The sequence below is a fragment of the Arachis ipaensis genome, chromosome B08 (genome assembly GCF_000816755.2).
Source record: "Arachis ipaensis cultivar K30076 chromosome B08, Araip1.1, whole genome shotgun sequence".
Lineage (NCBI taxonomy): Eukaryota > Viridiplantae > Streptophyta > Magnoliopsida > Fabales > Fabaceae > Arachis > Arachis ipaensis.
Window position 1 is genome coordinate 108,934,498 of NC_029792.2, and position 15,373 is coordinate 108,949,870.

Sequence of the window (15,373 nt, forward strand, 5' to 3'; positions counted from 1 at the left end):
GATAAATTAATCTCTTATAATTGAAAAATACAAATTCATCCTTTACTTCAAAGTTCAAATGCGTGACAAAAAGGTTTCTCTGTCTAATCGCCACAAGCGCACCACTACTCTGACATGCTTCTTCTTCCTTAATGCTCGCTTTCTTCTTATCTGGTTTCGTCAATTACGGTTTTTATTTGAAGAACTATTTCTATTATCAAAATTGAATTTCGCATGTTCTGGGTTTGTTGAAGAAGCAGTAGCAGAATGATTTGATGAATCATCCTTGATATATAATATTTTCATTTCAACTTTCTTGACTATTTCTGCATAAAACAAAAAACGGCCACCACAATTCACAATATCTTGAATTTGTTGTTTGCTGAAAAGTCGCGACCTCCTTAAGTTTGAACTAAATTAGATAATATAAATTCCAAGCTTTTGAAAATTAATGTTGCTCAAATAAGTGATTTTGATAACTTAAGCCTAAGCTTATAATATAATATCTTTTAGACATTATATGATTTGATCCAATTATTTTTGCACCAGTTTTGCTGTCTCTTCATCCATTATTTTCATCTTGTGTAGTATTCAAGCTAAATTTAGTGGCAAATGAGAACATTTTATATAGAAAATTCTAATTAGTTTAACTATGTAAAGATTATATACATGATTATCATCATACATTAGCAAAAAACTGATAATTTCTGGCATCAACAATAATCTATTTAACTGCTGCAACAGCAGCAATGGCTCCAGCAGTTGACGCAATAACATAGTGCACCAACAGTAACGGCTCCATTCTTTTCATCAATTATACATGCTGACTGAGAAAATGCCTTTTTTATTTTGTTGTTATATATCTCTACAACAAAAACGATGAGTACCTTCGAAAGGAATTTGACGGTATAAACTTTGCCGGTAACCAATTACTATTGGATTCTGCAACAAACTAACTTCCTAAAAAACCATTTGGTTACCGACAAATTTTTCCGACGGTAATATTGGCGCCACAATATCTTATTTCCCGCACTATTACTGTCGAATTATTCTCTCGGTAAATCTGACGATAATCTCAATTTTATTTTTTTTAAAATATTGTGATGCAATTATTTTAATTTTAATTTTAATTTTTATTAATAATAGAAACCATTATATAATATTAAATATCAAATATTTAAATAAATTAAAAGTCAAATAAATACAATGAAACAGTAAAACAAAGTCCTAATCACTATAGATCCTAGTAGTCGTCATCGTCGTTGCCGTGGTATTACTGAGGCGGCGGAGAAGATGGTGATGTCTGTGTCCACTAGTAGCACCGCTGCCACTGGCAGGACCGCTGCCACCAGTAGGGCCGATGCCAGTGGCGCATATGTGAGCTTGGTACACTTCCATCTGAGCCTCCATCCACTGAAGCCGCTCCAGCTGCTCCCTCCACTCTAGCCTAGGGTCATCCGTGTCTGTCACGCGTGTGAGGATCTTCCGATACTTCTCTTGAGTCTAGGTCAACTTCTGAGCCTGGTTATGAAGGCTCCGGGTGAGCTCCTGCACCTGTAGCATCAAATCAATGCCTTCCTCAAGATCGACAGCTCAACTGGTGGCAGAGGCGAACAATGGCCTCAACGTGGAGGTGCGGAGGCCACTGGCGAAGAACGACCCCAGCCCGTATATGCGATTCTTGTAAAGCACTAAGGCGGTCTCGTGCCAAATCGCATCAGGATCGACAATTGAAGCAACAAAGCCACTGCGTCCTCCCCACCAATTTGCTGAGATTGCTGAGTCACAGCCTCTAGTCTCTGCGTGTAGGACTCATGTGTAACATATGTTATTATGATTAGGACTACAGCTGTACAGTTAATCTCTAATTTTATATCGCAAGATCAGATGTTTACTCACATAATAATTCTGAGACTGCTGATCAACAAATCTCTCTTTATTCTCCTTCAAATTATGGGTGTACTTGAAGGTCTTCGCCAATGTCGCATTGTAATCCAACAACTTCAACTACATATGTTGCAGTGAAACAAGTTGTTAGGATGCATACTAATGATATGTCAAAGAATATAACTAAGTTAATAACAAGACAAGCTACATACCAGCCTGGCCTTAGTCTTCATGAAGGTCCCTAAGCCGCCGGTATACTTGGACGACCTGGGTTAGCTCTGTTTGTGAGACGCCGATGCTTGAACCCATCATCGGTCTCCCAATAAACGTACAAAGCCTTTTTGATTTCCGAGCGCAGCTAGATAGTGAGGTGGTCACGCCTCTCACGTACATCCTCCAACATCTGTTGTAGCCACCTACCCATTCGATGGTTGTATATCTTCTTGATGAGGGCATCGTGCTCCTTGTCCCATATAAAGAGAAGTTTCATAAAGAAACTTTAAAATTAATTAATCAAAATATATCATAATAAACAAAAATAGAAGATATAAACTAGCTAAAAAAGTTTGACTATATTAAATTAATTACCGTCCACTTCTAAAACCATCGCTCTCTGGTCTCAGAGGAGATCTTCTTGTAGCTCGGCCATGGATGGTCCTACATCAGCTTGATGATATTGGTCATCTCTTGAGTACATGTGTTGTTGTTTGGCCCAACCCTATCAATAATGCATAAACAAACCAATATAGCAATATAAATTAAAACTTTAGAAGCAAATAACATTTTAGAAATTTCAGCAGAGTTTCATCTATAACTGGAATGCGCCACAAACTCTATCCATCAATAATTAACTTAAACAACACCAAATGTCAATAATCAATGAACAACAGGCAATAATTAGACACTTTTAGCAATATAATCAGGATATATCAAACACTTTCAGCAATTCAAACCTACAACTCTAAATCCACTAAAACTAGAATCAATTATCAAGAATCACTAATCACGATATATCAAACACTTTCAGGAGTTCAAACTCTTAATTGTGCTTAATTGTGAAAAATATGCTTTTTATGCTTAAAAATTGCTAAATTTAATTCATTGTTATCCCATTCGATGCCTTAATATGTTTGTTTAAGTGATTTAAGGTTTAGAAGGTAAGAATGGCTTGAAGAAATGAAGAAAAAGTATGCAAATATGGAGAATTCTTGAAGAAATGAAGTTTTGGAATTCCGCCCAGTTCCATGTGTACGCATCTCTTTGGATTTGTGTGTATGCAAGGCAGATACGTACGCATGAGTAGCAGCACGTGATTTACTTAAGTAAACACATGACTCGCAATTTCAGACCGATTTTGGGCCCAATCTAACTCATTTATGAAGTAATTGAAGGCAAAACTCAAGGGAGATCAATAACTAAGTAGTGTAGGAAGTAGTCATAGTAGTAGTGAAACCATGTTTTAAGTAGAAATCCTAGAGTTTTTAGTTTAATTTCTCGGTTTAATTATTCTGTTGGTCCTATAGTTTCGTAAAATTTTCAATTAGGTCCCTATACTTTTTTTCTTTCTAATTGAGTCCCTACACTAAATTTTTCTTTTCAATTAAGTCCTTCTTAGTAGTAATTGGCTTAATTTTATAGGGACCCAACTAAAAAAAAAATTGGTATAGGGACCTAAATAAAAGAAAAAAAAAGTGTAAGGACCCAATTAAAAAAAATTTGGTACAAGGACTCAATTAAAAGAAAAAAAAGAATAAGGACCTAATTGAAAATTTTACGAAACTATAGGGACCAACAGAGTAATTAAACCTAATTTCTCCTTAGATTTAGGTTTTGATATTGTTTTAATTTAGTTTTCTTCACTTTTTATTGTTCTAGCATCTTATTTTGTTTAGTTTTACTTGTTAGTTTCTTTATTCTTGCTAATTTTAATTTATGAACAATTGTTGATTTCAATTTTTCTTTAATGTAATTTGATATTTCTATGTTTATTGATGTTCTTTTTAGTTGTTATTATAGCTTTCTTGAATTTAGTAGTTATAGATTTTATTGTTATTGCAATATATGTTGTTTTCTTTTTTTGTCTTCCAAGTGTTTGTTAAAATGCCTTTCTTAGTTTTAGAGTAGAATTTTGCATTCTTGACTTGGAATTGAGGATTTAGGTGATCTTGAGTCATTGATGTCCAATATTGATTGGTGATTTAGGGTTGTTAGTTGATTTTTTTTCACTGACACTAGTCTTTCACTAAGTCTAATTAGTGAGTTGGCTAGGACTTGTAGATTAAGATCAATTATGCCTATTTGACTTTCTCCCGATATCTGGGGATAACGAAGTGGGATTAACTCTTCTTAATTAACATGTTTATAGTCAATGAGTTAGATAGGAAACCTTAACTCTCAATCCTTGCCAATATGCCTTTTTAGCACTTAAACTTCTTTGTTTTCTTTTCAATTTCTTGCTATTTAAATTCTTGTCTTTTGCTTTTCAAACCCTTTATTCTCATAACCAATGATGCACACATCTCACTGAAATTCCTTTGAGAGACGACTCAAGATTCAAAACTTCCAGTTTTTATTGATTTGAAATTGTGACAAACATACTAAACTCTAATATGGGTCATTTATTGGTTTGAAACTATACTATTGACGAAGCAATTCTTTTTGAGAAATTTTGAATCGACGTTTGGCCCGTGTCAAGTTTTTGGCGCCATTGCCGGGGAATTACAATGTGTGCTTTTTATTGGTTATTGTTAATATGTTAATGTTGTGAATAGTTTGCTTTTTGTTTGTTTGCTGGTTTTTGTTAGTAGTTAGGAGTGTGTTTTTCTTTGTCCCTTGATAGCTTTTGTTTTTATTTTCCCTTTTCACTATAAATTCTCACCCTTTCACCTTTGAGTTTGGTTGTAACTATGTTGTAGGAAATGGAAACTTCAATGATGGTTTGTATTATGGATTAGAAAATCAATTGTAGGGGGAGCCACGTTCATATAGACAACCTTCATGGCAACAACCTCCGCCGCCCCGTTATGAACACAATCCACACCATAATGTATACCAATCCAATGGATATGCACTACTACATAATTGACTTTTACTAACATTTAAAAAGTGTTACCAAATTATATTAAAATGTTACCTATGTATGTTAGTAACATTTTAACAAGTGTTAAATATACCCTATGTTACTAAAGAGTTTTACTAACATTTTTCTAAAGATTTAATAACATTTAGTAAAAATGTTACAAAAAATATTCTATAGTAATATTTTGAGAAATGTTACAATAGATATTTCTTGGTAACACTTAGAGAAATGTTACAATAGATAGTTTTTTTAACACTTAAAAAAATGTTACGATATATATTTTTTGTAACACTTAAAAAATATTACAATAGATATTTTATGTAACATTTAGAAAAATGTTACCATAGATATTTTTTGTAATACTTAAAAAAATGTTACCGTAAATATTTTTTATAACATTTAAAAAATGTTACAAAAAATCTTTAGTAATATTTTTTTAGTTATATTATACTATTTTTATTTTATATTATACACAATATAAATATACTAAAATTAATTACTATAACATAAAATATTTCATTAAATTCACAAAATGAAATTTTTATAGACTCTTTTATTAATCAATAATCATTGTACAAGTTTGCTTCCTCATGCAAATAAAATGAGAAAAAAATACTTATAGCACTTAAAATTTACAGAACAACCAACACAGAATATAGAAAATGTTAAAACTTAAAACATGAATATACAACCAACACAGAATATAGAAAATGTTAAAACTTAAAACATGAATATGTTCCATTACAGAAGATCAAAAAACTACATACATTAGTAACCAAAAAAACTAAAGTGTGACTTTGCAGAGATTATTTTCCAATAGTATAAAACCCTTTCTCTGAAGCTGCCACTTCTATTACCTTCCCATTGCAGATTTTAACCTGCATGCCCCAGCACCATTTTCAGCTTCAAAATTACTATTATTGTAAGAAATGACAGTTTAATTTCTATGCTAATTGTATCTGAAATATCTGAAATATCAAATTATTGTCAAGGTCAGACAACCAAGTAGCCTCCTTTTTCAACTTGTTAAGAAAAATGACTACCTGCAATTCCCCTCTAGCAAGAGCTGGTTTTAATATATTTGCAGCATCAATCGCCCCTTCAGCTGCTCCTGCTCCAATCAGAGTGTGGACTTCATCAATAAATAGTATTATCTCATCACTCTGTTTGATTTCCTCCATTAGTTTCTTCAGCCTCTCTTCAAATTCTTCACGATATTTAGTTCCAACTACAAGCAGTCCCATATCAAGGGTTATAACCTAAATCATGCAGAACAGAGGGCTGCTCAATAGCGTAGAAATGAAAAGGCATATATGGGTAACTAGCACAAGTTAGAGTATAACATTGATCAATTATAAAACGGATCACCATTTACATTCTACAGAGAGAATAATCCTGCTTACCTTCTTTCCCTCTATGGTTTCAGGAACATCCTCATTTGCAATATGTTGGGCAAGACCTTCAGCAATAGCTGTCTTCCCAACACCAGGTTCTCCAATAAGGCAAGGGTTGTTTTTGGTAGGACGACCTAAAATTTGAGTGACACGTTCAATTTGTTGCTGCCTTCCGACAACAGGATCCAATTTTCCCTGAGGTTGGAAGGAAGAAGATAAATAAATACAGAATGATACCTAATCTACAATCTTCATTGAAGAAGACTAGGAAAAGCCAATTACCTCCTCTGCTAACTTGGTCAAATTTGTGCCATACTCCTCCAAAGTTGGCATCTTATTGCTGCTACTACCTGAGCCTCCAGTAGCACCAACATTGTCAGCACTCTCACCAACCATGCGGATAACCTGCGTCCAACCCATAGAGATTATAAGATTAAGAAAAAGAAGTTAAGATAAAAATATGCATATATATCGGAAATATGCAGAAAGGAAGTAAACAAAGCCATAATACTAGCCTGAGTAAGAATATTAGCTGGATCAGCACCCAGGTTTTCAAGAACACGTGCTGCTACACCTTCACCCTCACGAAGGAGACCAAGAAGCAAGTGTTCAGATCCAATATAATTGTGACCTACAAGTTAGTCAATGTTAATCAGGGTAATTCATCCAATCCTCTACTCCTTTACTTTGTTCATCCAATTCAAAACTCATCAAACCTTAACTAACTCTTCAAATAAAAAATAAATAACAATTACAAAAATTTGGGAAAAAATAATATGATCTTGACCCAATTTAACCATATGATCTTGGCGACAGGGACACCTCTCGGCATCTGCATGGCCAAGAAGAGCAATTAGTCAGCTAGAGTACATTTTGCAAAGATTCTGCTTTCCAGATTCATTTCTTGCATTTGATTACTTGCTCAAAACAAAGTATGTGAATTATGTGACAAGTGGATTTGTTTCTAACTGGCAGAATGTGACGAAGGGGTGAAATGGAAACACAAAAAATTGTATTAGCAAGGTAATTTCAGCAGGTAATAAGTGGCAAATGAAAGCCGCCTTCAATTACATAGTTACACTGGTTTTCAGCAACCAGTTCTGCTTCTGGTAGTTGTTTAACTCGCTAAGAAATGCACCCTTTAAAAATCTTCATGCTCTTCAAAAATTGCTTCTAAAAAAGGATTACAAGGTTGTTTTCTAAAACAAACATGCATCTTCATTCACTAGCATTAACAAATATTCATCAAAAGCTTTAAAAACAAAGCAATATGACATAACATATTATTATTGTATCTTCAAGAGGCAATACTAGAAATCATAAAAAAGAAATAACGAAGAGCATAGAAATGTTGGTAAGATATAATTTAACAAAGATATACCTGGACAATTGACAAGAGTGAATCTATTCCATCTAGGGTTGAAGCACACACAGGAACACCTACCACAGGCAGGGGATTAAGAGCAGCAACCATACCTGAGATACAAAAAGCTTAATTAATGCCAAAAGACAATTGATCTATATAAGAAATTTATATAAATTTCAATTGAAATAGCTTACCGGGCAAGTGAGCTGCGCCACCAGCGCCAGCAATAATAACTTGTATGCCTCGTTATAAGCAGAGGAGGCATAAGAAAACATCAGTTCCGGAGTTAGATGAGCTGACACTATTCTTACCTGAAATTTGATGCAGACATAGGTAAAGAAAAATATCTTCATACAGCACCCAAGTAAAAAAAAAGAAAATTAATTAATTTGACCTCATGAGGAACATCAAACATCTCCAAGAACTCAGCAGCACTCTTCATAACAGGAAGATTTGAATCAGAACCCATGATGATCCCCACACGTGGAGTTACTACATTCAACAAACAAAATAAAGAATAACCAAGTGCAAAATGAAAAAATTTTCATTTCAAAGATTATTACAAAATAAATGACAATTAGAGGAAGAAAATTAGTGAATTTATGTTAGTTCCATGATCTTATCGTACTACTCTCTAGTCATTCACCAACTAATAACAATTACAAAACTGTTCATAAAAAAAATATTTTGTTAACATGAAAATGGAGTTGAGTTGATATTTTCAATACTTTGTCAAAAGAGATTATTGCATTAGACTTTTGGTGACTTCAAGAAAATTTTTATTTTGTATATTCTCAAATCATACTCTCTTAAATTGTACTATGTCCAAATTTCTCTAAGATATAAGATATATAGTAACATAAAATTCTATGAGGCATTTCTTCAAACACCTTAAATGCACTTCCAAAAGAATAAATAACTTTTTACCTTGTAGAGCTTAAGCTTGTTCTGCTCCTTTATTATGCTACACTTGCAAGAAATAGTTGCTTCTGGTTGGTTGGCATCGGACAACTAGATAATATAAGCAAGAAATTGGCAAAACAGAATGAATAATAATTAAAAAGACAGTGCAACTAAACTCATTTATACCTAAATTCAAAACCTAAATTCAAATAAACAACTTAATTAAAACCTAGATTCAAAATCTAACTACTAAATAACCAATTAAAAACCTAAATTAACTAATAATTATACATCAAATTAATTACAGATTAATCATCAAGTAAAGATTAAAGAGGATTGAAGGAGCAAGAAGATAACTGAACAAGATAACTGGAACTCACCAAGTCGTAGGATGAGCAAACGATGGAACCTGCAAGGAGACGACTGCGGAGAAGACGATGGCGCAGGCGAGAAGAGGACGGCGCAACGTCAGTGTAGGCGACGAGAGGATGAACCAGAGGCGAGAAATTACATATGCATGATTCAGATCTGGATCGAAATCAGTAAGAGATGAGAAATTGAAGAACTGAGTTCATAGACAAAAGTTAAAGAAGAGAGAAAATGCTTACCAAAATTGAGAGGAGAATCCGAATCTGGAGAATGATTCAGATTGCGATTGAGATCGAGGAAGAAGGTGAAGTGCAGAGGAAGGAGATGCCATGGAACTTGGAATTAGTTTTCTCTGTTGTGAAGAACGTGAAAGAGATTAAAAAGTGATGTCTCAGTATAATTTTCACATGTTTACATATTTAGTAACATTTAGATCTATTCTTTTTTCTTTCTTTAAAGAAAAAATATATTTTGTAACATTTATTTTACAAATGTTATTAAAAATATGATTTTGTTAGTATAGCTAACATTTTAAAAAATGTTAGATAAAAAGTGTTAGTAAATATCTAAATCCTAGTAGTGATGGTGGCCCTCCTTATGGTAATCAACCTCAACCACCATATTCCTATCAACCACCACCTCAACATTATCCTCAACTACTATACGGACAAGTCCTATCTTATCACCAAATAGCTCCATATGATCCTAATCTAGATCCACCATCATACCTCCAACCATATGTGCCTCAATAATAACCATATGAGCCATATAAATCATACCTAGAACCACCACCATTCAAACACCAATACTCTCATGAACCTCTTGAACAATTACTCCCATATACACCACTTCAACATTCTTACCAATATGAACCACCTTCCATATATGAAGACTTTCTCGCAAATGATGAACCCTCTTTTTCTCCACAACCCTCAATGAAGGAAGCACTCCAAGTGTTTCTACAAAAGCAAGAAAAGTACCAAAAGAGGCATGATGCTATCATGGCTACCTTAGCCGAAACTTTATCTCGCTTGGCCTCAATACGCTCTTGCAATAATCCGAGCACTTCCACGGATGAATGCGTAGAATCTACTTCAATTGAAGTATATGGAGTGAAAGAGAGCTTAGAACCTCAAGAAAAAGAAGAGGAGTTAAAGTATGAGTTGCAATAAGTGGAGGAAGTTGAGAACAATGAGTCAAAAGGAGTGGTTGAAGAGTTAGGAGAAGATGAGCAAGGAGCAAGCTCCATTATTGAGGATGATTAACCAACGATCTCATTGAGATTGTTGAACCTTCCTCTATGAAGTATGAAATTGATGTTGAGGAGGATCGTGCACAACCTTCGAAACATGTTTTGAGCAATGAAGATGATTTGGAAGAAGTTGGTGAACAAGAAATAGAATTTAAAGAAGCTAGCCAAGAGGTGGAGGTTGTTAAAGAAGAGTCAAAGGGAGAGGGAACAACCATAATACATCCATTGGATATATCCCTTGCTAAGTCACGATCATCCATATTAAAAGTTGAGTGGGTAATCATCTCATCCTTTAACTTCCTTGGCCCATATCAATATGCTTTGTTGGAAATGGATGGTCAGCTTAGAACTCTTCTTGGGGTGTTAAGCAAGAGGAAATTGGATATTAGTTGGCAACATAAATCAGGACTCACTAGGGTTGAAACCTCAATGTTGGAGTTCCAAAGATGGTGCAATGCTCAATTCAATAGATCTCGGAGGAGGATTTGGCATTTAAGGGAGAATTCGGAACTCTTGTCACCTTAATGGAACTATAGTAATCAATTAAAAGACGGGTGCAAAAACAAGGTTTGGGATCCCGGAATACAAGGTGAGGATCAATTTTGGGAGCTCTTAACTTGTTTGAAATTTCATCAAAGCTTGGTGCACATCAATTGGAATATTGGAGAATATTTGAAGTCCAAGCATTGGTGGAAGTATAAAGATGAATTCAAGCATAAACCTCCATGACAAGAGCTCACCAAAATGTCCAACTTAAGAAGAATAAATAAAAGTGCTAGGTGGGAGACACCCCACCATAGTAAAATCTTCGAACCCTCACTTATTTTTACTATTCTTGTACATATTTCTCCTCTTTGTTAACTTAATTTGGTAGGTTTTTTTATTGTTAATTACGTTTTTGAATATCTTATTGGATGTCACTTTTGAAATATTTTATAGCTTTCTTAATTTGATTTTATATTCTTATTTCAATTATTAAGTTTTCAAGTAATTTTTTAGTTGATTTTGGCTTTAGGATATTAGAAAGTAGGTTGAAAACTTCTTTTTAAGCTTAGTTGTACATGGTAAAGAAAAGGATTGCTATCGTGCGTATGCATGGGAGATGTGTACGCATCATACCCCTTCTAGAACCAAAATTGTGCGTACAGATGGAGCATGCGTACGCATTTCACCCTTTCCTGAATTAAATTCATACGTACGCATGGGAGATGCATATGCATTATTCCTTTCCAGAATCAAAATCATGCGTACACATGTCCTGTGCGTACGCACCATCTCCAGTTTTGCCCAAGTTGTGCATACATGCGTACGCTTGAATTCAAATTAAATCCCCCCTTGTACGAGCCCTAATTTGCACATCACCACAGTTCACCCCTTTCCTTCTTTGTTTGTTCTTCTTCCTCAACCCTCACCCTTCCACCACTCAACCACCATTAACCACCACAACTGGCAAACAACCATTGCCACCGGACCACTTTCCACCAACCATCTTGTTCTTCATCCTTCTTTTCTTTCCTTCTTTCTTCCTTCACCATTCTTCTTCTCCCTCATCACTTCAACCTCCAGCCACCACCAAGCTCCACAACCGCCGATGAACATCCCTCGTCACAGGCTACTCCAACCAGCCACTCCTCTCTTCACATTTATTTAGATCTATTTCTTCTTCCTTTATCCGCAATAGAACACTAGAACAGGGTATCCCCAAATTTTTTCTCTTTCCAGCGTGTCAACTGCCACTGGCGCCACCTCTAGTGGTTGTTGCAGTGTAGCTACTGCCCCTTTTCCCTCTGCTCTGTTTCTGATATTTCTCTACTTCAAGGTTTTTGTTTAATTTTTCTTTTAATGTTTGTTCAGTTCATTTAATCTTGTTTAGTTATTTGATTTTAGTTAATTAGTTAGTTGAATTAGTTTGCTATTAGTTGATTTTAGGTGGTCTGGTTAGAATAATTTAGTTACTTTAGATTATTAGGTTTTGAATTATCGTGAAAAGTTTTTGGATTGACCTGAATTAGTAGATAGGTTGCTGGAAGAGTTTGGTTAATTATTTGATTATGTGAATTGCTACTTTGTTGATGCTTATGGCTATTGGAATTACTGTTCATCATTGATAATTGGTGTTTTGCTTAATTTGTTGTTAAGATTGATGAGATTGTTTGATCCTGTTAATCCACGATGCTATATCTGATTTTGCTACAATATGCTTGTTGAATTAACTGGATTATGCTTGAACATTGCTGATTTTGCATTATGTGTTGATAATTGTAATTGCAATATGTTGGATTGCTTGACTGAATTGATGTGAATTGCTATCGAAATTCTGTTGTCCCTGTTGAACCTTTGAATTGGTGTTGCAAAGTCTTTATTAATGCAATTTGGGTTGCTTATACTTTGCATGCCATATGTTTGTCACCATGTCTCAAAATGATTTTTATTGAATGAATTTTGGTCAATTTCTTGCTTCAATGCTTGTTTCCTCGTGTTTTACCTATTGCATTGAAGTGACTGTGTTCACACTTCTAATTGACCAAAATTTGTGCATTTTGTATGGTTTAGGTATCTTACCTAATATGACAAGATTGACAAAATTTACCTATGTACCCCTTTTGATCAACTTTGGGTGTGCTTAATCAGTTTTGGGTTACATTAGGTATGAACCTCACTCTTTTGTATCAATCTTGTGATATTGGTGCTTGAAAGCATATTAATGTTCGACTTACTAGGCTCATCTTGTTGAACATTATTTTTGTTAGTTCTTACATCAATTGCTTCTGAATATACTTTTGCCTATATGTTTAACTTGTGTTTTGAATTACATGTTGTAGCTACCCTGTAATTTGATTCATTATTTCTTATTTAGGCATTAAGTTGAGAATATTACTTATGTGCCCTTGAGTGCTGCTTATGTATACCCTTGTGTTGTTTGCCTTGTGATTCCATTTCATGTACCCTATTCCTCTGCTCTTTTACAGGATGACTGACAGAAAAGGAAAGGGAAAGGCCAAGTAACTGGGCTGAGTAAGAGGGGAAGAATCTGACAAATGGCTAAAACAGTGGATGACCCACAATCTGAGAGGACGATCAATAGGAGAGACCAGTTTAATCAGAGAACATCTCCTACTGATCTGTCTAAGTTCTCCAACCTCTACTCAACGCTCAAGTTTCCTAAATTTTAGAAATGAGGCCTCCATGTTGAGCAAAAGCTCCAAATCCCTGCTGAGCTGAGAAAGTTCACCGATGATCAGATTGATCAGTTGAATGGGCATTTCTGGATAGGGAACTAGTGGAAGTGAATGCATCATGGGTCCCTGAGTTCTATTCCAATTATTACACGAGGGGCCTCGATGCAGTTTATCTCAAAAGCAAACATATTGGTGACTGATGAAGCCCTCGAGGAGATCCTCCACATCCTGCCTAAGCTTGAAGGCAAGGATGATTATGAGAGGGCTGAGGAGGATCAACTCATTTTGACCTTTGACTAGGATAAGATCCTAAGTGTGATAGCATAGCCGGGCAGAACATGGATTTGTGGTACTCAAAAACCGGGCCCCAAATCTATTGCCATCAAGTACCTGACTATTGAGGGCCGACTATGGCATCAGATCCTCTCTAACTACGTGGTACCAAGTACTCATGAGACTGAGATCATAGCAGATATGTCGGTTCTTATCTAGTGTGTTTTGGAAGATAGACAACTATACCTTCCAAGAGTTATCAAGAAGTACGCAGATATGTGCATGCATACGCGAAATGGGGAAATTACAGTCTCGCATATACGGGAAATACCACGCGACACGAGACAACTTCCCTGTCCTAGAGGCTCGTGTACGAGGACAGAAGCTGCGTATGCGAGTTGGGAGAATGACACCCCCGTGTACGCAAAACATGGCATGCATACGCGTAACCCCTATTTTTGGAAAAAGTGTATTTTTCGTGTTTTCAACTTATTTTATAACTTCTAAACCTCTATAGTTACCTTCTAAAGTCTCAAATTTAGTTCCTAAACATAGGGAGAGGGATAAAATTTGAGAAGGAGTTAACTTAGAGGTGAAGAACGATTTTGAAGTAATGATTTTGTGGTTGAAGTAGTGCAAAAATAATGATGATGTTAAGAATGATAACATAATTAATAATAAATGATTGATATTGAATTATTATTTGGCTTATACACTTCCACTTATCTAAGATACGAGTTTTTCTAGGTATATGCAGTGACTAGCCACCACTTGCTCCAGGTTGAGACTCGATACTCTGTTAACCTAAGTGGCAAGATGTTGGGGATGCGCACATGAAGGGACTGTCCAAGGTTAGCTACCGGACATGTCGGGTTTGGCTATATAATCGACAGATGATATCATCAGTAATAGGGCAGGCATACATCATTTGCATTTGTCTATTTTGTTTGAGTTTGCATTACTTGAAATTGCCTATTTGATCAACTATGCCTAATTGCTATATGTCCTATTTGTTGTAACTACAATCTATCTGTGTTTTCTTTGTTTGTATTATATGTTTATGCAACTGAGAGATCCCTTGCCTGGCAGAGAAGTGACGATGGTTATTCTATTGGAGTTTTAGAGGGTTGGAGGAGAGTGAGATTGAGGTGTTAAGTTATATTTGGATTTGAACCTATGTACCTTAGATAGTTTACTTGGTTTCTAGTTTAATTTCTAACTCTAAGTTTTCAATCTGAGTGTCAGAGTTCTAGGATCGCCTCTGGCTTTCCCGGGACCTTATATATTATGTATGTTGGCACTTTTACCATGCTGAGAATCTCTGGTTCTAATTCCATATATATGTTGTCATTTTTCAGATGCAGTTCGAGAGGTACCTCGCTAGGCGTCTGGGGTTTTCTGTCACAAGCAAAGTTGGGATGTTATCTTTTGTATTTTGCTATGTAGATGTATATGTATAGACTTTTCCTCTACATATGCTTTACTTTTGTTCCTCCTAGGGAATTCATGGAGAAATAGGAGTTTCAGTAATGTATTTTGAGTTTTTTGGGAATGTGTGTGTGTGTGTGTGTGTGTGTGTGTGTGTGTGTGTGTGTGTGTGTGTGTATGTATGTATGTGATATTCTCCGGTGGACCTTGGTTTTGCAGCTCAAGCCTGGAGTTTGATATTTTGTACCATTGATATTCTGCTCC

At 35.2% G+C, this 15,373-nt stretch overlaps 1 protein-coding gene and 1 pseudogene across 1 annotated transcript; both read right to left on the reverse strand.

Moving 5' to 3' along the window:
• Positions 5,875-6,774, reverse strand: LOC107611338 (chaperone protein ClpC, chloroplastic-like). The gene is made up of 3 exons (XM_021108875.1): positions 6,622-6,774; positions 6,349-6,534; positions 5,875-6,204 (listed from the first exon to the last, which is right to left on the reverse strand). Exons 1-3 carry the CDS (start codon positions 6,757-6,759, stop codon positions 5,890-5,892), a joined length of 639 nt encoding a protein of 212 aa, XP_020964534.1. The 5' UTR covers positions 6,760-6,774; the 3' UTR covers positions 5,875-5,889.
• LOC107611337 lies at positions 6,908-8,270 on the reverse strand (annotated as a pseudogene).

What these genes read in the sequence shown, in the direction of transcription:
- LOC107611338 (XM_021108875.1), bottom strand. Translation starts at nt 6,759, where the DNA reads ATGGGTTGGACGCAGGTTATCCGCATGGTTGGTGAGAGTGCTGACAAT. An exon ending in TGACCAAGTTAGCAGAGGAG is followed by an intron (nt 6,535 to 6,621) that starts GTAATTGGCTTT and finishes TTCCAACCTCAG; the next exon opens with GGAAAATTGGATCCTGTTGT. An exon ending in AAACCATAGAGGGAAAGAAG is followed by an intron (nt 6,205 to 6,348) that starts GTAAGCAGGATT and finishes TGCATGATTTAG; the next exon opens with GTTATAACCCTTGATATGGG.